This window comes from Medicago sativa, chromosome 3, assembly GCF_051527215.1.
Source record: "Medicago sativa cultivar Bolivia chromosome 3, Bolivia_mono, whole genome shotgun sequence".
Classification (NCBI taxonomy): domain Eukaryota; kingdom Viridiplantae; phylum Streptophyta; class Magnoliopsida; order Fabales; family Fabaceae; genus Medicago; species Medicago sativa.
Genome location: NC_140751.1, coordinates 97,787,460 through 97,811,397, shown reverse-complemented (window position 1 = coordinate 97,811,397; position 23,938 = coordinate 97,787,460). Strand labels below are relative to the sequence as shown.

At 31.5% G+C, this 23,938-nt stretch overlaps 2 protein-coding genes across 3 annotated transcripts; one reads left to right on the top strand and one right to left on the bottom strand.

Moving 5' to 3' along the window:
* Nucleotides 1–534: 534 nt before the first annotated feature.
* On the top strand, nt 535–2,211 carry LOC146942612 (uncharacterized). The gene is made up of 5 exons (XM_085756653.1): nt 535–613; nt 848–926; nt 1,168–1,439; nt 1,567–1,704; nt 1,823–2,211. The coding sequence occupies exons 2-5, from the start codon at nt 866–868 to the stop codon at nt 1,916–1,918; spliced, it is 567 nt and encodes a 188-aa protein (XP_085612779.1). The 5' UTR covers nt 535–613; nt 848–865; the 3' UTR covers nt 1,919–2,211.
* Nucleotides 2,212–11,593: 9,382 nt separating this feature from the next.
* Nucleotides 11,594–15,043, bottom strand: LOC146942611 (calmodulin-binding protein-like protein). Of its 2 annotated transcripts, none has more exons than XM_085756625.1 (2): nt 14,357–15,043; nt 11,594–13,475 (listed from the first exon to the last, which is right to left on the bottom strand). In XM_085756625.1, exon 2 carries the CDS (start codon nt 13,421–13,423, stop codon nt 11,864–11,866), a length of 1,560 nt encoding a protein of 519 aa, XP_085612751.1. In that variant the 5' UTR covers nt 13,424–13,475; nt 14,357–15,043; the 3' UTR covers nt 11,594–11,863. The 2 variants fall into 2 exon arrangements, with proteins under 2 accessions (XP_085612751.1, XP_085612752.1); XM_085756626.1 differs by having other exon boundaries at nt 14,388–14,671.
* Nucleotides 15,044–23,938: the final 8,895 nt, after the last annotated feature.

Below are 23,938 nucleotides of genomic sequence, written 5' to 3'. Positions count from 1 at the left end.
ATGTATTCGGAGTAAAATAATGATATATAGTTTGTTGACATATTTTTGTTGGATAAAAATATTTAATTTTATAAACATATAAAATTATGAAAATTAACATGGAAGAGGCCACGTGAATAAAAACAAAATAAAACAATTTTTAAATTTGAATTAAGATTAAATTGTGAAATTTATTGAAAAATTTATGTCAAAAAAAGTATTAAAAATTTAAAAAATGGTTAATTATAATAAAAAATTATGCAATTGTTTTTTAGTATAAAAATTGAATTTTTTTTAAAATATATGAATAGTTTGTTGAGATATTTATGCTACATAAAATATTATAAATTAATTAAAATTTGAGTAAAATATGTAAATAAGATCAAAATAACGTATGAAGTTTGTTGAGATATTTATGCGAAATAAAATATCTGTTTTAAAAATAAAAAAATTTAATAAAAATAAAACTTTCCTTTATATATATATATATATATATATATATATATATATATATATATATATATATATATATATATATATATATATATATATAACTATCGATCGCGTTGTAGGTTCTCGTTTTGTTCTACGTTTTCTCATTCTTCACCGTGCTACGTTTCCTATTGCTCAAAAGGTACAAATATTTGAATTTTCTCCAATTTGGGGACTAGGGTTTCATAACTTTTAAATTGGGGCTTTTTAGGCTGTGACAGATTTTCAGAAATTAAACCCTAGACACAAATTTTCTGTCCTTTTTTGTTGTTAAGTTGAATGAGTCATCCTTAACTTCATTCAATTGTTGTTGTTGTTGTTCTTATTATTATCGTCAAATAAATTTGTCTAAGAATTTTGTTCTTTTTCATACTAGCCGTGCTGTTGAAATTTGATGGGACGGTGCCAGCAGCTTACTTTCAACCCATTGACCATCCCCTCAAAAGCTCCAATAGGTAACTCAAATCATCTCTTTTAGATTCTAGATTGTCTGTCTTTGTTGTTGTTTTTTTAAGATTGGGTAACTTTGAAAGCATGTTGGAACTATTAATATTTTCTATGTACTTGAATTACTGAATGTTGATGCACATAGGTTGAGATATCGATTGAGCCCATTTCATTCATTATTATTATTTTAGTATATTGATGTCGTCCTACACTGATTTCTGATTTCATTTTTTTTTTTTTTTTTGCTAGGGAAAGAGCTTTCTTTGGTCATACTCAAACTCAATCTAGTTAACCTTCTCTTTAGCCGTGAGCCCCCAAAGCCCTTTCCTTATTTTTGGATCGGCTATCAAAGGGCTAGTTCTGTATATTCAAGGGTTAAATCTAAATCTAGCTACTCAAAGGCTAAATCTAAATCTCGCCATTCTAGGGCTAAGTCTAAATCTCAATATTTGTCGGCTAAATATGGCTATTCGACGGCTAAATCTTCAACTTTGACTGACACGTGTGATCATGAAACCCAGGTAAGTTTTTTCTGCAAATGTTAACAGAGAGTTTATGGGCCTTTAGCAATACTTTTGATTTAAGTTTCAGAATTTTACTTTCTTTGTGCGTATTGTAATTCTTCTATCTCACTTTCTAAACCAACAGGTGTCTGGGAGAGAGGCATTGCTGACTATCCTGTCTATAGTTAAGAAGGAGACTCCTCCCGTTAAATTCACTCAGGAATTCATTCTACTTCTCTCTCTGTATCATAGTCTTTGCAACAATACTTGTAAACAATTTACGGCAAGTTTTTCCCGAAAACCTTATCAAAGTTTATGGAGCCTTTAGCAATGCTTTTGATTCAAGTTTGACAATTTTAGTTTCTTTGTTAATAATATTTGAATTTTTTTAACATTAGCAGGCGGCCAAGGTAGAGGCACTTTTTGCTAGTGAGAAGGCATTATTGGCTAAACATTTTGGAGAGACGCAATGGTTGGAGGGGCTGACTGCCAAGTGAGATCAAGGATGTCTGGATAGTTGATTGATGGGTCCTTTGCCAATGCAATATTTTCCTTCATTCTTTTTTAAATGTCTGATTTCTATGAATGTTGATGCAATGCTTTGCATCTTAGTAGATACTCCCAACTATCTTTTCTTATTATTGATGTCCATTTTAGATGGATTCGAGCAACAACTGAAATATTCGTTTTTAGATGTCTCATTTATAGGAATGTTGATGCAATGCTTTGCATCTAGTAGATACTCGCAACTATCTTTTCTTATTGTTAATGTACATTTCACCAATGTCAATTTTATTCTCTCTTATCTTATAATTTAATAAAATTATAATACTTGATCGAAGAAATATGAAGAAAAACAATATTTTTTTATAATACTTGATCGAAACAATATTTAGAGAATATAAAGGTGATTTTTGTACATTCAAAATATCTATGCCTATCTTATTTTAAACAAATGTTTAGTATTTCAATAATAGTTATGAGGAAGTTATACCCCACACCCCTACATTTATACCTTGACTCCAACATTTAACACAAAGTTTCAATTTTACCCTTTATATAAAATAAACTTAATCACTCTTTCACTTGTTCACCCCACCCTTTTTTCTGGAAAACGCATAACAAAAGTTCACCCCACCTTCTGTAAAACCTTCGCACAACAAACATCAAGCATTATCGGAACCCTTTTTCGCCAAAAACTTTCAATTTGATTTTTATTTTGCAGACATCAACCGGAATGTTATTGTTAATCGTTTCTTCATATGGTTGTGTTTGTTCTGTCAATCGTTTGCTGAAATCTTTGATTGAGGTTTGAGGGTATTCCAAAGTTTTCTGGGTTAGAGGAATTGTTTTTTCCTATGGTTGTGTTGGAAATCAAATTTGTTCTCTGATTATGCGTTGTATTATCAACTTCATAATTGTTAGTTTAAAAATTGTTTTCATAAATTAAAGAAGTTTTGATAATTATTTTGTCTGTTGTATATATGTCTTGTATGTGTGTGAGAGAAGAGAAAGAACCTAATTAATAAGGTAAAAAAACATGGGGTGTTCTATCACTTTTTTTGTGATCATAGCACGGATTTTTTTTATGCCCTATAATGAAAAAATCAAAAAAATGCCCCAGTTGAAACAAAAATACCAAAAATACCCTACTTTTGCAGGGTTGACCCATATGTCACAAGTGTGACTTGCGACCTACCTATGTCACAAGTCCAACTTGCGACATACCCACTATGTCTCAATAGCAACTTGCGACATACCCCTCTCTCAAAGCTTGCAATTTTTTTGTCCTTATTGTATGTCACAAGTGGGACTTGTGACATATTTATTTATTTACTTTTCGTTTTTTTTCTAATAATTTAATAGAATTAGTTTTAAAAAATTTCAAAAAAAATAATTGAAATAAATTCAGGGCGATCTGCAAAGTAAATGGTGCGACTGTGGAAAATTCAGGGCGTTACACCTACCTTGCTCACATGTCATTGCCGCATGTTCTAGTTTTAGCTACGACTAAAAAATATTTGTCGATCAAAAATTTACGAATGAGTGTGTATCCTCTGTATACAATATCCATTTCGACGTGGTTCACCACCAACAATATTGGCCAACTTATGTAAGCTCAAAGGTGGTTCCCGATTCAGCGATGCGTAGAGCAAAGAAAGGTCGTCTCGCAATTACTCGCATTAGGACCGAGATGGACGTTGTGAAAAATGAGGGGAGAAAATGCGGCATTTGTAGGATGACCGGTCATTCCCGAAAAAATTGCATTAATACTGAACATCAGTAACAATCTATGCATATTTTTTTTATTGCATTTGGTTTGTATTGCGTTAAATATTTATTCTTCGTTTGAAAGTATTGTACCTTTAAATGTGTCATCTTAAATAATAAATATTTATATCAATTATTTTTTTTAATTTTTAAAAAGTAATTCTATTAAATTAATAAAAAATGAAAAATAAATAAATATGTCACAAGCCCACTTGTGACATACAATAAGAAATTTAATCTAACAAATTCCATCTAAAATGCAGCGCACCAATTTAACCTAACAAATTTTCTCTAAAATGCAGCAATCCTTAATATTTCTCCTCACTGATGAGCTTTTCATTCCTATCCTGTTATGTCATCGTTTGTATATATCTTTTGTTTCTGTAGACTTTTTTTTTTGACAAGTTGTTGTACACTTATTTAATACGTTTACAAACAGAATACCCTAATTTCCATGCAAACTCGGCTACCCTAATTTCTATGCAAACTCGGCTATATATAGCAAACCCTAAACTGTGTTTCTCTAAAAAAAACCTAAATCGTGGTAAATTACACAAACAGCAGAAGAATCATAATCTTATTAGGTTTGCAACAACCAAACCTAGAAAATTCCCTCCAAATGATCCGCATTAATTGCTAAGTGCTAACCCTAATTATGTATTTTCTTCCAACACTTATTCAATTTGAAATTCAAAAAATTTTGTTAGGAACCATGAACTGCATTATATTACATCTATTGCTATACCCCTTGAAAAATACATTACTCTTCAACCGAGCACACATCTTCAAAATAATTAATACATTGTATAAGATATCTTCTATTATTAAATTGTGATCTCCTTCTTCATTCCAGGCCACCAAAACAACCTCTTCAAATCCTGATACATCTTAGTCGCTCATGCATCTGATACATAATCTCATGCATCTGAAATGTTTAACGTGTTTTGGAGGGTTTTATTATAGAGTATTTACGTTGTTTGGATTATTTAATTCAAACTATATAGGACGCGTGAGAAAATTATATGATGGTAAAAGAAGGAACCTAAATGAGATAGGCATCCCATTTACTATTTAGTATTTTCCTATATGAAATTCAAGTGACTAAATTGTGATAATTATTTTTGTACACCTAAAAGTCTCACTTTGTTTGGAAGTCGAGACCAAATGTAGTTTATATACAACACTCATACTCCTCCGCCAAAGAGACGCCTTTTACAAAAGACAAAACCGTGAAAGGTTTATACCAAAACGGACAATACCTCGTAGCATAGTGTGGCATGCTTAAGTGTGGAATGAAACAATAACCTTCCACTAAAAAAATTTGTGATAACCTTACCAATTTTTTTTTTGGGATTGATCTAGTTGGAGAATCTAAACATTTACAATGTGGTGAACCAAAGTTCGAACCTCACTACATTATCACATAAATTCAAGAGTCTGCATTATCACACCTACGATTTGAAATATCAAAATGAATATTCACTCTTTATTTTTTTTTAGTTCAACTTGTATTTCCATCTACACTTTCTTCTAAAATAAAGTATAATATTAAAAAGAGAAGTGCCAAAATCCTTTTCATATTTAACTAACAGAGAAATAGATCAACGCCTTCCAAGAATGAATCCAATATATTATAGTCCACATTTTAGGCTTTGGACACTTTAATTTCATGAACTTTAAACTCCTCTATATTTCTCGGAACCCATCATGCAAATAGCTGAAAACCTTCGCCTGTTACTGTTCCAATCATTACCAATTTAAGAAATCGTTTAACACAATTTCTTAAGAAAGTTCCAATACACAAAGCTTCTGTAAGAAGCTTCTAATTTGTTTTTCTTCTATATAAGCTTCAGGCTAGCTAGTAACCAAAATATCTCGATTTAATTCCCTACAACGTACAATGCATAAGCATAAATTTTCACCCCTCATTCGACAATTACAAAAGGTTGTGAAGAAACTTAATTCTCTATTGCGAGTGAATTCAAATATTGTATCAAAAAGTGTAAAACAAAGATGGTGCAGGTTGTTCGGTAATCATATGGTATTGCGAAGGTTCCAAGATGATGAAAATATAAATATGGATAACATGGTACAAAATAGAAGAACATCAAGTTATGATTCGGAAGATGATGTTGATAGAAGGGCAGAGATTTTTATCACTAAATTTCGGCGTCAACTAAGTTTGGAGAGAAGAATTTTTGGTTGAGATTGTTTTGAATGTGACTATTTATGAAGTTGATTCAATAGTTATTAGTATTTTCTAAGTTTCCTATGTTTGTAATGTGTTATAATTATTGTGTTGTATGATGTTTGAAGTAATTTGCATGAACTAAAACTGTATTTTTAGGGGTAGTAGCATCAACATGTTTTGTTTTTATTTTCTTCTCATAATAAAATTGCGAGTGAAACATTATTTTGATCTTTAAATGTACGTGTGGAAGTCAACCATAGTCTCTCAATGTATTGAGATTACAAAAATATCCTTATAAATGTGTCTTTTATTATTAATTTCATAGACTACTAAATTGATTAACGAAAGATACATTTAATAAAAGAATGAAGGTTAAACAAAATATAAGCGAGGAAACCCGTATACTTAATGTATAGATTTCAAAACGCAATGAAAGAAGGACGAATAAAATCATATACTAATGTTAGTAAACATTGTCAATATCTTGAAACACAATTCAAGGATGAAATCGAAAAGTATTGCACAATGAAGAAGATAAGAAAGAGAAACATAACATGAGAGATAGCTTGCAGCACAAGAAAGACATTTAGAGGGCATTTTAGGCATTTATCTTTTCTACATGGTCACATTTAAAGTTAGTTAAGCCTCTCTTGTAGTATATATACACGTTGTACTCTTCATTTCATCAATAAGATTTTACCTTATTTTGTTCATTTCATATTATGGAATCAATTTCTTCTCTCTCTAATGAGAGGAAGTTTGTTACGATTCAGTTACGTTTCCACCATTGAAGCTTCTCCTTCAAGCTCCTTTGTTTCACGTTTTTCTCTATTGTTTGTGATGATTCTATGTGTTCTTCACCATTTCTTCTTATGCTTGATCTCAATTTTGTTTTGAGAATATTGTTTCTTCTCCGTTAAGCTTCGCAATTGGATTCTTCGCAGTTTTATATCTTCCTCTGTTTTCTATTTCATCCTTGATTCTTCGTTTGTTTTGCGATGCCTCCTTGAATTTCTCTTGTAATTGTTCAACCACCACAACAAAACACTGATTCTGCATTTTACGTTCATCTTAGTGAAGGATCAAATTTGGTTGTTGTTACTCCTCTTACTGGTTCTAACTACCTTGCATGTAATCGTTCAATGAAGCATGCCTTTGGAGCTAAGAACAAACTTTCTTTTGTTGATGGATCCATTCCAATTCCTACACTAGATGATTTGAATCGTGGTGCCCTTTGATAGAGGCATGGAGAAGAGTTGGACCTTTTAGATTTTACTCTGGATGTTATGTTCTTTTAATGGATGGGAATTTTCTTTTCAAGCTCATATACATTAATGTAATTTTTAGATAAATACTTGAATTAAGAGTTTCTTTAATAAATTTTTATGACATTATGGCTTATATGCAAGTTACTTCTATATCAGGTAAACTTAACAATTTTTGAAAGAATGTGTATCAGGTCTCTTTCCAATTGTATGCAAGCTCACATACATTAATGTGGTTTTTAGATAAATACTTGAAATAAGCGTTTATTTAACAAATTCTTATGACATTATGGCTTATATGCATAGTGCAATCCAAGTTAGGTAAACTTGACAATTTATATGAGAATGTGTACGAGGTCTTTTCTCAATTCCATTGTTATATTTTGTATGAAAAATCCCCCACTCTTGAAGTCCCACCTCTTCAATTCACACCAACAAACAAACGATGAAGTAACTACCCATATAAAGTGAGAGTCAATTTGTGTTTCTTGCAAAACAAGGTTTCTCATTCACTTACTCAAATCTGCTTTGGGAGTCGGAATAAATAAGAGATAGCATTGGATGCATTGCCTCTAAAAAATAAAAACGTAATCTTCCAAAGCCACTCTCTCCCTTACCACCATCACCAGCAACTCGAAGCTTATGAGGGTCATTTCTTTTTTGTTTTCCTTTGTCGAAGACAAATAAGATCGTTCGGAAAGTGGCTAAACAAACTGATTCCTCTGGTTTCCCTTCTGCTTATGTTCTTTATTCCGAACCAAGAACACCAACGACTTGTTTCATCTATCATCATCTTCATTGAACACTGGTTCATTTCTTTCTTTCTTCTTTCATTCTAATGCCTTTTCTTGAATGTGTTCAATGAACTAGAAAATGTAAATGGGTCATTTAATTTTCACGTTGTCAGTTTCTTGATCCTCTGATGTGAGACTTCCATTTTATTTCTTCCTTCCTAAATCTATCTTGTCTAAAGATTCATTCTCGACCAAGAAGAATTAATGTTGGTTTTTTAAAATTTGTACCACTTTATCCCGAATTCGATTTTGATGATTCAATTGTCATTCTTGTTTTAATTTGATTTTTATTTTTTGAAAAAAGTGTATTTCTGTTTTTTCTTATATTATTTCAAAAAGTATTAATCATCCATAGGCCACACCAATATAACATGCTACCGTGGCCCACACCAATATTTTTATTTTGGAAAATGCTAACAAGTGCCCTAAGGGCATTGTTTAAGCATCTAAAAGTAGCAACTTTTGCATTGGAAATTGTACGGTTATGACTTTAACATGTGTTGGACTTGTATTTTCAAGACATAGTTTCTTTTTGTGGGTTCCTTAAACAATGACCTTAGAACACTTGTTAGCAAAACCCTTTTATTTTTACGTTGGTGTTCAAATTTAATATTTGTATCTTTTGGGATCTAGCAGCCTATGGAAATGCCAAACGTCAGTTTTGGTAGTTTTATCGTACGAAGGTAAGAAGAATGTGCAACAACATTTTTCAACAACCTTTTAGTCCCTATAAAATTTTCCAACATCATTTTTAGTTCCTATAAAATTTTTTCATCAGAATTTTTAGTCCCTAAAATGCTTAAGAAAAATGTCACAAGAACTAAAAAGTGTGATTTTATTTTGTTGGGATTAAAAACAAAACCGTGAATATTTATAAGGACTAAAAACTTAATTAACCCTTTATATTATGTCGGACAAAAAGATTTCGGGTAATGTTTCGTATCTACCTCCTACGGCTAAAAATATACTAAAAAAACTCATGAAATAATATGCAAGTCAAAAGAAGGAGATATCATTTTATGCAATTATTTATATAAAAAACAATTATGTGATAGATAATAGATAGATAATACATAAATGTAATAAAAGTTAGAATTTACAATCATTTTTTGTTTCTAGCTAACGTATATAATATTCATTATTACATGGCATACATGACTCTACGATTCATATTTAATACATTAAGCATTAGAAAGAATAAATTCAAAATTCATGCATGTTGTTGGTTAGTGGTGTTCTTGGTGATTGATATGCATGTAGTTAGTTGATGGTATTTGTTATTGATAAGCATGACTCTACGAGTCATATTTAATTCATGAGAGAAAAATAATATTGCATAATTTATAAGTTATTAAAAAATTACATGACATACAGGACTCTACGATTCATATTTAATACATTAAGAATTAGAAATAATAGATTCAAAATTCATGCATGTAGTTGGTTAGTGGTGTTCTTAGTGATTGATATCCATGTAGTTAGTTGATGGTATATTTTGTTATTGACATGCATGACTCTACAAGTCATATTTAATACATGAGAGAAAAATAATATTGCATAATTTATAAGTTATTAACAAATTATTAAACTTAATGATATACTATTTGTCTTTTCCTCGTTTCTCTGATTAAATTTTCAGCACTTGTATTTCCAAATAAGAAGTAAAATTCTAAATTTTAGATTAAGTTTTAATTTTTTTCAAGTAGTCTAGTGGTTAGAAATGCACCTTTTTTAAAAGTGAATAAGTGAGGTGGCCCGGGATTCGAACTTCAACCCCTGTATATTATAAGACATTATCCCTATTAATTGAGTTAAACTCACGATAATGATTAAGTTTAAAATTAACTCTGATAAACAGTATACATGTTTGATATCTAATTAAAATAATATTTGATATATTCATATTACCCCAATTGAATTTCAGTTTACAAAAACTTTTTTCCCTTAAAATTGTCATCAATGTTCTTTGCAACCGTGGCAGAGATTGGTAACTAGATTTTCGCACTATGATTTTGGAGGTAATGCGTTGTTAGCTGAATTGCGCGTTAGTTAAATGTGTCTTGATTTTTCTCACAACTAAGGCTATATCAATATTATTTGTAGGCAGATCCTTAGAAGCGGTTGAGTTGTTTGTTTATGATCACAATCATGCCTTACACATTTATGCTACTAACATCATTGTTGTTAAAGATGTTTTACATGGAAATGATAACACTGCATTGGTGCATGTTTCTGATAACAAAATATGTATATAAATTTAATGGCCAATGAGAGATCTTATTTAAAGTATTATGCTCACTAGGACTGCCCCTGCCTATCATACAATCATTCATCTTGAAATATGAGTTTATAACTTAATTTAAGCTTTACTTTTTCTTTTGTTTTGTCTCGTTAATTTGTAACAGCACAAAAAAAAAAAACTGTTGTTTGAAAATAAAAAGAAGAAGGAAGGCGATGGTGCCATTTTTTTTTTTCAAGTGGTTAGAGCTCACACAATTAAATGTGGAGAAGTGGAGTGTCCGGGGTTCGAACTCCAGCCCCTGCATATAATATGCAATATCCCTACAAATTGAGCCAAGCTCATGGGGATATGGTGCCATTTTTTTTATATCTTTAAATGATAATTTCCACACAACGATGTCATGTCATTAGAATTAGCCAAATTGATAATTTTGCCATAATTTTTCAAAATATGCATGAGACTACGAAATATTTTTTTTTTTTAAAAAAAGTAAAATTTAAGGGTCAAAATTGCTCATTTTAAACTTTGAAGGCCAAAACCGCACAATTGTAAAACTTAAATGTACAAATAAACATTTTTTTTTATAAAATAATAATTCCATATTCTTTAATGATATCTTTATTGAAATCCCTTGCAATTAATTTATATTTTTTTTAATTATATATTTTTTTCATTCAATAAGTCTTAATGAATGATAGTTTAAGAAGTCGATTTTTGTAGGGTATTAAAAAAATTATTAAAAGTAACTAACAATCTGAATTGTAGTAAAATATCAAAGCTAGCCCCTAGAACATATAAAACATGCATAATGCATAGAGTATAATAATAACAAACGAAAATATTATTGGGTTAATTATGTTTTTGGTCCCTACAAAATTGCGACCTTGTAAGTTTAGTCCTTACTTAATTTTAATAGCATTTTTAATCCATACAAAAAATTTCTGCACTCAATAAATTAGTCCTTACTCAATTCAAATTTGTTTAATTTATGCTTAAACTCTTAAGTTTTTCAACAATTTTTTACAGGCGTGTTAAAAACGTTATTAAAAGGTCCTCCGAAAAAAATATCGCAAAAATTTGATTTTTACGTCCATATTTTTGTTACTTATATCTTAAACTTTTGTCGTTTTAAAAAATTCATATTTAATTTATTTCATGTTAAAAAATTATAAATTTTAGTAAATGAACCTTTCATAGTGTTCTAAACTTGTATAAAAAGAATCGTTAAAAAATTTAAGAGTTTAAGGATAATTAAACAAAATTTATTTTAGCAGGGACTAAAATTATAAGTAAATTTTTTTTGTAGGGATTAAAAATGCTATTAAAATTAAGTAAAGACTAAACTTACAAGGTCGCAATTTTGTAGGGACCAAAAACATAATTAACCCAATATTATTTTACACATATAATTACAAAAGCTTAAAATGCTTGTATTTACAATGTATCATGTTTTAATTATTTAATCACAATCTAAACTAACATACATTATTAGTATTAATTACAAATGTTTATAAACTCACCAAGCCTATAAAATCCACAAATACTTGAAGGCAATATATATAATCAACAACATTTTTCATGTTTTAAGAGATCACAAAGATGTTTTTTGTCTTTGTATTTACCCTGTTTAGTGTCATGTTCTCACTTTCTAACACAAAACCAAATGGAAATTCTGTATTTCATTTAGTCTGATGATCAATAACAGTTTGAAATGCACCAGCCAATGCTCTCACTTTATTCTTTCTCTCTTCTCGTAACTTGCTAGCAGTTTCTTCAATCACATCATTAGATACTTGAGAAGACTCTTTCTTCCCTTGCACCACACCACTTTCTTCTTCCTTTTCCTTTGGTGAATCCACCTTAGCTTCTTCAATTTCCTCTTTTTCTTCATTTGTTGCTCCTTTAACTTCTTCTTTCTCCAACTCTTCCTCATTCTTTTGATCTTCTACTTTTTCTTTCGCCTCAATAACTTCTCCTTTATTTGTTGAATCATTCATTTCTTGTACATCACTCTCATTAATGTTCCCTTCTTCTTGGTTTGTATCAGTATTTTCATTTTGATCTTGATTATCTTCATGTTCATCTTCGTTTTGATCTTCTTTTGCTACTTCTTCTGACACTATAGGAATCACCTCTTTCTCATTCTCGTTATCAGATTGAATGTTTACAATATTTTGATCATTTCCTTGATTTTGTTCAAGAATTACCTCTTTCCCGTTCTCATTATCAGATTGAATGTGTACAATATTTTGATCATTTCCTTGATTTTGTTCAAGAATTACCTCTTTCCCATTTTCATTATCAGATTGAATGTGTATAATATTTTGATCATTTCCTTGATTTTGTTCAAGTTCAAGGTCATCATGATCATGCGATTGATTAATCTCAGGTACATTTTCAACTTGATCACATTCTTGAACATTCTCAATTTTTTCTACTTCCACAACTTCATGTGATTGATTAATCTCAGGTACTTTTTCAACTTGACCATGTTCTTGAACATTCTCAATTTTTTCTATTTCCCCAACTTGATGTGATTGATTAATCTCAGGTACATTTTCAACTTGTTCACGTTCTTGAATATTCTCAATTTTTTCTACTTCCCCAACTTGATCATGAGGTTGATTAATCTCATGCACACTTTCAACATGATTACTTTCTTGAATATTCTCAATTTTTTCTATTTCCCCAGCATTAACTTTGTTTGTCATGGCTTCTTTAACTTTTGGTTCTGTCTTAGTTTCAACAACATTGATTGTTTCTGTTGTTTCTTCATTAGTACTACTTTTTGTAGCAATATTCTTTAAACTGCTTTTCTTAGTAGTACCTTGTTTTGGAGTCTTTGATGATATTCTCTCTGAAATGGGTTTGGAAGAAGGGAAAGTATTTCTAACAGTTGATTTGTGTTGTAGTCTTGAAGGAGATTGTTGAATTTGTTTTGCTAACCTTGAAGGTGATGGTGGTTTGTCAAAAGATCTTCTTCTGTCCAAATTAGGTTTGTTTGGAGCAGTATCATTTCTTGAAATCTTGAAGGATTGAGATCTTGGCTGTGAGCTAAGTGTTGGTTTAAGGTAGTTGGGAATTTGTTTCTCTGATAGGCCGGTGCTGGAACTCTCTACAGAACTTGCACTAGATGGTCTTGAGGTTCTTTTTGTGGTTGTGATGGGAGCTTTAGAAGATGTGGTTTTCTTCTCCCTGCTCCCCGCAATACTACCACTATCTTTTGTTTTTGTTGCCATGTATGTTGGTTTGGTGTCTTAGATAATAATAGTTTAATTATTGCAAAATGACCTGCATATTAGTAAAGATAATCCATGTTAAATTAGATATAAAGGATGTATATTTTAAAGTTAAGAAAAATTAGCATTCAGTTGTGAGTGGAGATTTTGTTGAATTGAAATTTTTGGTATGTACCTTTAAATTGAAATTTACATTCTACATTTCAAAAAGAATACGTGCACCATAAATTTGGTGTAAGTACAAATAAGGGGCATGGATGATAAGTCCATATCTATGTCTATGTTTGATAAAAGGGGGGAAAATATGTTCTTATAGAACAATATTTTTGAAAGTTGGTCTATAGCAAAGGCTTCTCCAACTTTATCTTTGGGTTGTCCCTAAGAAATGTCACCTTTTATTTGGTGATTGCTCAAGTAACCTCCCTAAAATACAACATTTTACCGAAATATGAAAATATATCACCGGAAACAAGCTTTCGATGATATATTATGATTGATTTGAACATATAAGGGGGAGATGAACAATCACCTTTTTATTTTTACCTTTTATTTTTTTCATATTTATCTTTCTTTGCACATAATATTTGTCTTACGTTAAAAGACATTTCTCTTCAACGAAATTTTGAAGATGTATAAAAGTATTAGTGAAATGATTGTGATTAATTGATAATATTTTATGGATTCTTCTAACAAAATTCATGTTCCTTTGACATTATAAAAGAAGAAAAAGAACCAAATAATGCACGTGTGACACAATGATTTACATTACACACATCTTTCCGATATTAAGAGAAGCAAGTAAAATTCTAAAACTTATGAAAGAAAAAATAAAGTTCAATTCAATTCAATATTAAAACAAGCAACCAAAAAAGAAAAAGGAAGAGCGAATTCACAACAACCAAAGCATAGAATGTTAATGTTTAGAAAACGTACCTTGTTTTTTCTTTGAAAGAAGAAAACATACCTTGTTGAAAGCAAGTTTATGCAAGAGTCAATTTGTGGGCACAAAGCAAATGAAATTGCTTTAAAACATGGGATGAGATTATATGATAAACGAGATAAAACCAAAAGAAACATGTTATCTAGAAGGTAAGGTAAAAATTGGATAAAGGAATTTAGGAAGGTTAAAAATATCAACAATGATGCGCAAATTAAGCACAAACCAAAAAAGTGGTGAGGGTGTTTGCATTGCAGGCCATTGAATTAAGACCATAAACTGTTTTGTGTAAACAAAAACTAAGCTGTGAATAACCAACCGGAACATGTGGGTTTGACAGGTTGACCTTTTCTTTTATAATAATAATTCAAACAACTCAAAGGAAAGACTTTTAAGTCATTTTCCATCAAAACTAACAGAAGTGACTAAGTTGTATAACAATGATGACCTTAACAGACTTAAACGGACCAAAAAATAATTATGAAAATAAAATAATAGCAAACAATAGTTAAGAAACCCAAAAAAGCAATTCTCCATCTCTTGCAAGAACATCCATTTCCTAAGCTGGTCCCCGTTATTTCAATGATTGAGCGATTTTTGATCAATGAAATGATGATGGACTACAATAAATCTTTTCCTAAAAAAAGGATACTTATCTAATTAGCACCGTTGCTTAATGATTAAAACACCACATTCGGATTTTCCAAGTCATTTTTATTGTTCACAAAGAAAGGAATGTTATCACATGGTTTATTTTTTATTTTATTTTTTGAAGTTATTCCAAAAGAATTGACATTTTTTTTATTGGTTGTTTTAGTGAATATATAACTTATTTTTTTTTTAGGAAATATGACTTCCTAAACAATCTTTCATCAAATAATTTTTTTTATAAATTTAAACAAATTAGTTCTAGCTAGAATCAGTTTAGTTATTCTAATGATAATATTTTTTTTCTACTATAATATCGAATTATTATCTACCGACTTCAATAGTTTAATTTAGCTGTAAAAAGACTTGTCGTACACCAAATGCTCTAGATTCAAATATGATTTAAACATAAATTTAGTTGTACGTGTTCTTTAAATTCAAAAGTATTTTAGTATTTATATCTAGAGCACCATTTCCTCTCCCTAATTTTCATTAAAAAAACGAATTATTCTACTGTTGATCTTCTACCTTGGGAACTAGACCAACTGGATACATTGTAATGTAGCCGGGTTGCCTGGGGGTAGCACTTTGGTGCCATTAATGACACCGTGCCATTAAATCTAGGTCATTAATGACACCAAGATAGATGTGTTGTGTGCCCCAGATGCAATGACAATGTGTTTGTGTGGCCCAGATTTAATGACACAGTGTCATTAATGGCACCGGCGTATGACAGAAGCATCGTATAAAATTGATGATATCGAGTACATTTTTCCCATTAATTAATTTTGTTGTTTATCTACATTGTTAGAAAAGTCATTGTCTTTCATTTTCTTAATATCTCTGAATATTCACTCTCTTTCTTAGGAAAAATACACTTGATTTGAATAAATAAATCGAAGACAAATAAAAATTATAGTTTGATAGAGACATGTTTATTTTTTATTATCACTGACATATTTATTATTATAATATCGATGGGTTAGAAAGGCATGGCCTTAATATTTAAATATTATACTGGCTACTTGATAATACAGTTAAGTTAATTTTGCATTAAAAATTAGTTTTTTTTTGACGTTGAAAACAATTTCATTAACGAAAGTCTGGCAATAAATCAAATGCCAAGACAGCAGAAATACAAGGCGAAGTTTCTTCGACTCATATGCAATCTAAATTCTTAAGAGCATATTTAGCTAAATAATGAGCAGCTTGGTTGGCTTCACGCCTAACATGCAAAAAATTTAAACTACGAAAACTACCCTTAAAACTAATACAATCTCGAATATTAGAGCCAACATAGTTGGGAGATTGTTGGTGAACATTCAACGCTAAAACCACATTAGAAGCATCTGATTCTGCTATAAGATTCAGAAAAGACATGTCTTTTGCAAATTCCAAACCCTTTCGCATAGCTAAAGCTTCTGCAACCTCTGAATCTGGTAATGAACATACTTGCCAACAACTAGCACCAACGACAACACCTTCATAATCTCTCACAACAACACCAATACCCCACTTATCACCCTCTACCAGACCCGCTGCGTCAACATTAAGCTTATAGAAACCACTAAAAGGAGGTGTCTAATGAACATCAGATATTGGCAAAATTGGGCTTCCACTTAGTGTCTCCACCAACACCTTATTAGCACTCTTAAAATTCACAATAGATCTTAGTGCCTTTTGAATAGTTGCAGCCACATCAACATCAGTCCCCTCAAAATATTTCTTATTTCTAGCACACCATATCTCATAACACAAGGCCAGAACATGGACTATAAGATCCTCATCGACATCAATAATATTTTCCTCTAACCACTTATGAAAAGGAACATACCTGAAATCATGCGAATTAAATACCACACCTAAAGAGGAAGCAAACCATATCTGCTTTGACCAATGACACTCCATAAAGAGGTGTGAAATTGTCTCATTATGTTCCCCACAAAGAACATACAATGGATCGCTACTTATTCCTCTTTTAAACAAATTATTTTTTACTGGTAGTTTTTCATGTAAAATCCTCCAAGAAAAGTGGATGTGTTTTGGAATACTTTTTATTTTCCATAATTTTTTCCACACTTGGTGATTATTGTCCTGCATTGAGCTATGTGAGCCATCTGCTTCACGCATTGCCTTTAAGAAATGGTATGAACTCTTCACAGAAAAAGTAGCTGACCGTGAAGCACCCCACACAAATTCGTCTTGCAATTGAGAGAAAGAAATTGGCAATTGAAGAATTTTTTGAGCCTCAAAAGGGAGAAAAATTTCATTAATTAAAGGAGCATTCCAACATCGAATATCATGGTGAATGAGATCTGAAACAAAATTAATATCACAATTAGGGGGTTTAGGGGACCAAATCTTATGTCCATTTTGATAAGGAAGCCAATTATCCTCCCATACATTAATTAGACGACCGTCTCCTACTCGCCAAATACCAGCTTTCTCAATAACATCCACTCGTGCTTGCAAAATACTTCTCCATGTATAACTTGGGCAGTAACCAGTTGAAGCTTTCAAGAAATTGCTTCTAGGAAAATACCTTGCTTTCAAACATTGTGAGATCAATAAGTCGTCGTTGTGCATAATACGCCAACCTTGTTTAGACAACAGTGCAAGGTTGAACTCATAAAATGTTCGAAAGCTTATTCCGCCTTTCTTTTTTTCCTTACATAATGTCTCCCATTTAATCCAATGGATTTTACGTTCACCTTGCTTGCTACCCCACCAGAACTTACTAATCATGCTCCCAATATGCTCACATAAACCCATCGGAAGTAGAAAACAACTCATCACATACGTAGGAATAGCTTGAACCACTGATTTGATCAAAACTTCTCTCCCAGCAGTTGATAGAAATTTTTCTTTCCAACCTTTCAGCTTCTTCCACACCCTATCTTGGACAAAATTGAAAGCCTGTTTCTTAGACCTACCAACAAAAGCAGGAAGCCCCATATACTTTGAATGACACTCAACAACCTTAATTTGCATCCAACCTTGGAACAAAATTTTACGATTATCAGGTACATTTAGGCTAAAAGAGATTTTAGATTTGTCCAAATTAATAAGTTGACCAGAAGCAGATTGGTAAGTATTAAGAATTTCTTGAATGGTCTGAGAATCTTGAAAAGAATCCCTACAGAAAATGAGATTATCATCTGCAAAAAATAAATGATTAATTTTTGGAGCTCCTCTAGCAATTTGAATTCCATGAAGGCCCTTTTCTGTTTGTGCTTTATTTAGAAGCCCAGAAAAAACCTCAGCACATATGATAAATAGGTAAGGAGATAAAGGGTCCCCTTGACGGAGTCCTCGTTGAGGATAAAACTTCTGACAAGGACTTCCATTCAACAACACAGAGAAAGAAACCGTGGAAATACAATTGAAAATCAAGTTCTGCCATTTCTGAGAAAAACCCATAGACTGAAGCACCTCAATTAAAAAATTCCACTCGATACGATCATATGCTTTTGACATATCTAGCTTTAACGCCACACACCCCTTCTTGCCTTTTCTTTTTTTCCTCATATAATGGAAAGTTTCAAAAGCTAGTAAGGCATTATCAGTAATTAAACGTCCCGACACAAAAGCACTTTGGAATTTTCCAATGATATCCGGAAGAATCAATTTCAACCTATTTGCAATTGTTTTTGTAATTATTTTAAAAATGACATTGCAAAGAGAAATAGGTCGAAAATCACCTAGCACCTTCGGCTTCTTCTTTTTTGGAATAAGACAAATATATGTATAATTAATGTTGCTCGGATTTCCACCACCATTGAGAATCTTCAAAGCAAAAGAAGTCACATCTTTGCCAACTATACTCCAAAATTGTTGATAAAATAAAGCAGGCATTCTGTCCGGCCCTGGGGCAGCATGAGGCTTTAAATTTTTAGCGGCTAGGAAAACCTCATTTTCTGTGAACTCAGCTTCCAATATGTTACGCATAGCATCCGAAAATCTATCTTTGACCACTTGCACAACTTCAGTAATTCTTTCTGGGTGACTTGTAGAGAAAAGATCTTGAAAGAAATTATTAAAAACTCTGGCAATGTCTTCTTCATCATCAAATTTTTCCCCGTAATCGTCACATATAGATTCCACCCAATTTCTAGATTTTCTCTGAGAAGCTTTTTGATGAAATTTTTTTGTATTTTTATCTCCATGCTTTAACCACAAAGCACGAGACCTCTGAGCCCACCAAATTTCTTCACTTTCCACCAAGTCATTCAATCTAGCCTCAACTCGTCGAATTTCTGACATCACCCCCTCATGCTGGGTTTGCTTATTAAGATCATCCAGTTTCTTTTGAACAATTTTTATCTGATTGGGAACATCACCAAAACGATCCTTACTCCAATTAGAAAGATCATTCACACATCGATTAATTTTGTCAGACATAGAATCCTCTGCCACCTCCCAAGAACCTTTCACTGCTTCCAAAATTCCACTATCACGTAGCCAACATTCTTCAAAACGTTGTAATTTGAGAACATTGTGTTTTTTCTTTGGCTTCCTAGAAGCAAGCCGCAACCACAAAGGTAGATGATCTGAAGCATATCTTGTTAAATGCACAACTGAAGCCGAAGGATAAAATGAGGACCAGGCTGGCGTAGCTACCATCCTATCAAGGCGTGCCTTGATATTAGACACACCATCTTGTTTATTATGCCAAGTAAATTTATCACCCTCAAAACCTAAGTCAGAAAGATTGTGATTTTGAAGAGTGTCCCTAAACATTGAAATCATATGAGAGCTTCCGAAATTCTCACCTTCCTTCTCATCCTGTGAAAGAATCAGATTAAAATCCCCCATGAGAAGCCACTTATCAGTACTTTCCACCAATGATAACTGGTCAATTAACTCGCAAGTTTTATGATTCATTTGAGATTCCGGAAAACCATATACCCCAGTAAGCCTCCATTTCTCATCTCCATTCTCAATAGCAATTAAGATATCAATATGGTTAGAGGAAAGAGATACTACCTCCACTTCAACTCCTTCCTTCCAAAACATTGCAAGACCGCCAGCACGTCTATTACCTTCTCCTGAACAACTAACGGCAACAACACCAGATAAACCTTGAACATTCCTAAACTTGTTCATCTCAAAATCTTTTTTCTTAGTCTCTGAAAGAAATACACATGTGGGATTTTTATCTCGTACGAGCTTTTTGAACGCACTAACTGTTCGTAGATTACCAAGCCCACGACAATTCTAAGCTATGCAACTCATTGTCTCCGATAAACACAAAAAAAAAAAAATAGTTACAATATATATGTATCGGTTTAATTATGCAGTTCAATTTTTCATGAAGATTTTATCATATGTTCCTGATCTTTTCGGGTTCTGGTTGTCTTTTTTAAAAATAAAAAAATAGAATATACGGGGCCATGATGTCCTTATTTTAGTTTATATCTACTTTTTCAATGTTAATAAATTTAGGTGGATAGTTTGTCCTTCCAGGACATCTGCTAAAATTGAAACAATATAAAGAAATTTAGGGGATAATTTCATGAGCTTAGTTGAATTGTTAAATACATTGTATAATATATAGAAGTTGAAGTTTTGAATTTGAACATCTAATTTATTCGTTTTAAAATATTGAATTTTTGGACCAAAATTGCTTGAAAAAAAAAAAAGGTAAATTGATTTTGAGAAGCTGATTAGGATAGCATAAGCCATAAACCCTAAAGTTTAATGTTATGGACTTATGGTACTACAAACAACAACCTAACCAACTTTCATATTTTATGTTTCTTCTATATACAAGGTTTCATATCATCTTAACAAAAAAAAGGTTTTCATCTCTCATATTATATCATCATATGCAATAATATTGATTTCTCCTATTTTATTTTTATGTTGTTTATTTAAGAGTAATTATATTATGACATCCATTTGATGACAACTTTGTTGACAACCTTGTTTTTCTCACTTCTTATTGGTCAAAAACAATGGAGAGAGAAAAAGGAAGAGAGAGGATAACAATATCATGTGAGTATGAGAGAGAAAGTTGTTCAAAAGTTGTCAAAAAGTGGTTGTCAAAATATCATTTCTCTTTATTCAATTTCAATTTCAATCTAGCTCAACATATGATGAAAATAACCATCATGGGTCCGGTTAATTGTTGAGTTCGTGTGGAGCACCACCAAACACAACCAAACATGTTGGCAACTGATTTAATCCTCCGGTTGGCCTTGAAGCAATGGTTTTGCTGGTAAAGGGTCCTTTTGAGCTGCAAAGTGTTTAAAAGTTAGATAAACTAAACCCACGAGTGGATGATTTACCTTAAAGCCACCCCACACACCTGGACTTGAGGTTCCTCCAACCAAATAACTATCTATGTGGTATTTTGCTAAGTCCAACCATAGTGGACAAAGCCAATTTGTTCATTATTATTTTGTTTGATTTTTAAAACATATTATTGAATTAATTGAATGATTTGAGTGGTCCTAGTTGTCCCCTGCCAACCCCATCCATTTCATTTCAAGTTTATTTCTTTTCCTTTCACATAGCATGACATTGATTAGCTTATGCTTATGACACCAGTCTTTAAGCTTATCTAAATCTTTAGCTAGCTAACAAACAAAGACCAAAAATAATACTCGTAAACTAATATTGCTAACAAATGGTTACATCACTAAGTGGTATTGGTGGAGATGGGATGTGCATGCGCAATCCCCTCTTTGAGTTACACTTGGCTTCCATGCAACCAGTCAAACTTAAGCTTATGTGTACTTCATTATTTTTTATGTGCTTCATTTGGATTCTCATGATAATCTATCGAGTAAAGGGACTAGGTTTTTGCCAATTTACATTTGATGTAATTATTTTCTAGGCGACTATTTTTTTAAAAATAAAATAAAATGTGTTCATGTTGTTAGATTTAATTAAAGCAACATCGCTACAAAATATAGCTGTCTTTTAACTTTTTTGAAAAGGTAAAAAGATGATATATAAAACCAGCCACATGAAGAAAAAAAATCAGCCACATGAAATGCTTTGATCGAACATGGCCAACTTAATAAATTTTATTTATAGGGGACGTCTTAAATATAGATGAGCCTTTTTGCTAATGAAAAATATTTTTTCAGTTTTTTTTTTTTTAAATTTTAAACAAAAGTGTTTATAGCATTTCATCAATAATCAAAGTCTCAATACAAGAGGGTATATAAAAATAAACAACGGGACTAGCGTGAAACGTGGCCTCTCCTGCGAGAGTATGAGCAACCATGTTTGCTTGTCGCGTAGCAAACTCCACCCAAGAGTTGTTGAATTTGGAGGAAAGTAGAGCCCAAGAAGCTGTGATGATATTGCCTAATTCAGAAATGTCTTCCCTACCTGAGTAAATCGCATCTCTTGTGCTTTTGGAATCAACTTCAAAATCGATATTGTCGAGTTGCATGTCACTCACCCATTGCAAGGTGTGATAGAGACTCAAAGCTTCGCCAACATCAACAGAGTAAACACCATAAAAACTGATTGTTTTAGCCAAAACAAACACACCACCTTCGTCTCAGAGACATATACCGATACCGGTTCTATTACGAAGGTCAAAAAATGCGGCGTCAATGTTACATCTGATTTTTTCTGTTGAAAAGCCTAAAATGAGAGTCTTAATAGTCTTGTCTTTGAACCAATCCTATGATTGAAAAGTTAAAAAATTTAGAATACATAAAACGTACCAAAATAATGGTGCCATTAAACCAAGAAAAAATCTGAAAATTAAATTACTATCGGATTGGTTCGAGTCATCGAGTTTGTAGGCCGACCCGCACTATACTATAAACACCCCTTATCATATATTTTTTCTTTTTGTTTGAAAGAAAACACCCCTAGTAATGTCATCGTGAGATAACAATAACAATACTTATTAAAATATTAATAACTAGTTTAGAGACCCGGCGTTGCCCGGGTTAGATATTAAATAAGTTTTATAAGTTTGTGTGCACGAATACACGTGTCAGTATATTAGATTGAATTTATTTAAATTTACAATTATAATAATATCATAAAAATAAATATAAATATTTCAAAAAAAATTAAAAATAAATATAAATGATGAGATGAATGTCCAATGCAAGAATAAAAAGTGTAACAAAATCAATAATGAATTAGTCCAAGTGGTAACAGTTTTGGGTCCTTTAAACATGGACTATTACTTTCCCACCCTATTGCCTTTAATCCGGAAAATTCTTATGTATAATCAGTCATCAGACTCTCTCACATTTCAACAGTTTTGAGTTTTCCTTTAAAAAACAACAAAAAAACTAAGTAAAAAAATGCTAAAAACCTGTCAAATAAAATCATAAAAATATAAAAATAGTACCGGAAAATTCTAAAAATCAAATAAATCTAATCGAAATTTTTTTGGATTTTTATGAGAATATGAAAAATTAATAAAAATGAAAAATGGTTCTAAACGATGCAATTTTGGATTTTGAGGGGCGGAGTCCCGTAAGAAGTCCCTTCTATGGGAGTCATGGTCCTTGAATTTTTTCTGATTTTCTGGGGATGTTTCGGAGCAATCCGATCAAGTAGCCCGAAAACCCGATTTTTGTTAAATAAAATATTGGTTTTTAAAATTAGAAAAAATAATAAAAATATTGAGAATGAATGTGGAAGTGACATGTGGCATAAAAAACCTTACTTTATATATATACTATTGATTGATTGATTGATTGATTGATGTGTAGTTTGTTGAGATAAAAAATACTGAGTGCATAAGATCAAAAGTTTGTTGAGATATTTATGTTAAATAAAATAGAAAAAATAATAAAAATATTGAGAATGAATGTGGAAGTGGCATGTGGCATAAAAAACCTTACTTTATATATATACTATTGATTGATTGATTGATTGATTGATGTGTAGTTTGTTGAGATAAAAAATACTGAGTGCATAAGATCAAAAGTTTGTTGAGATAT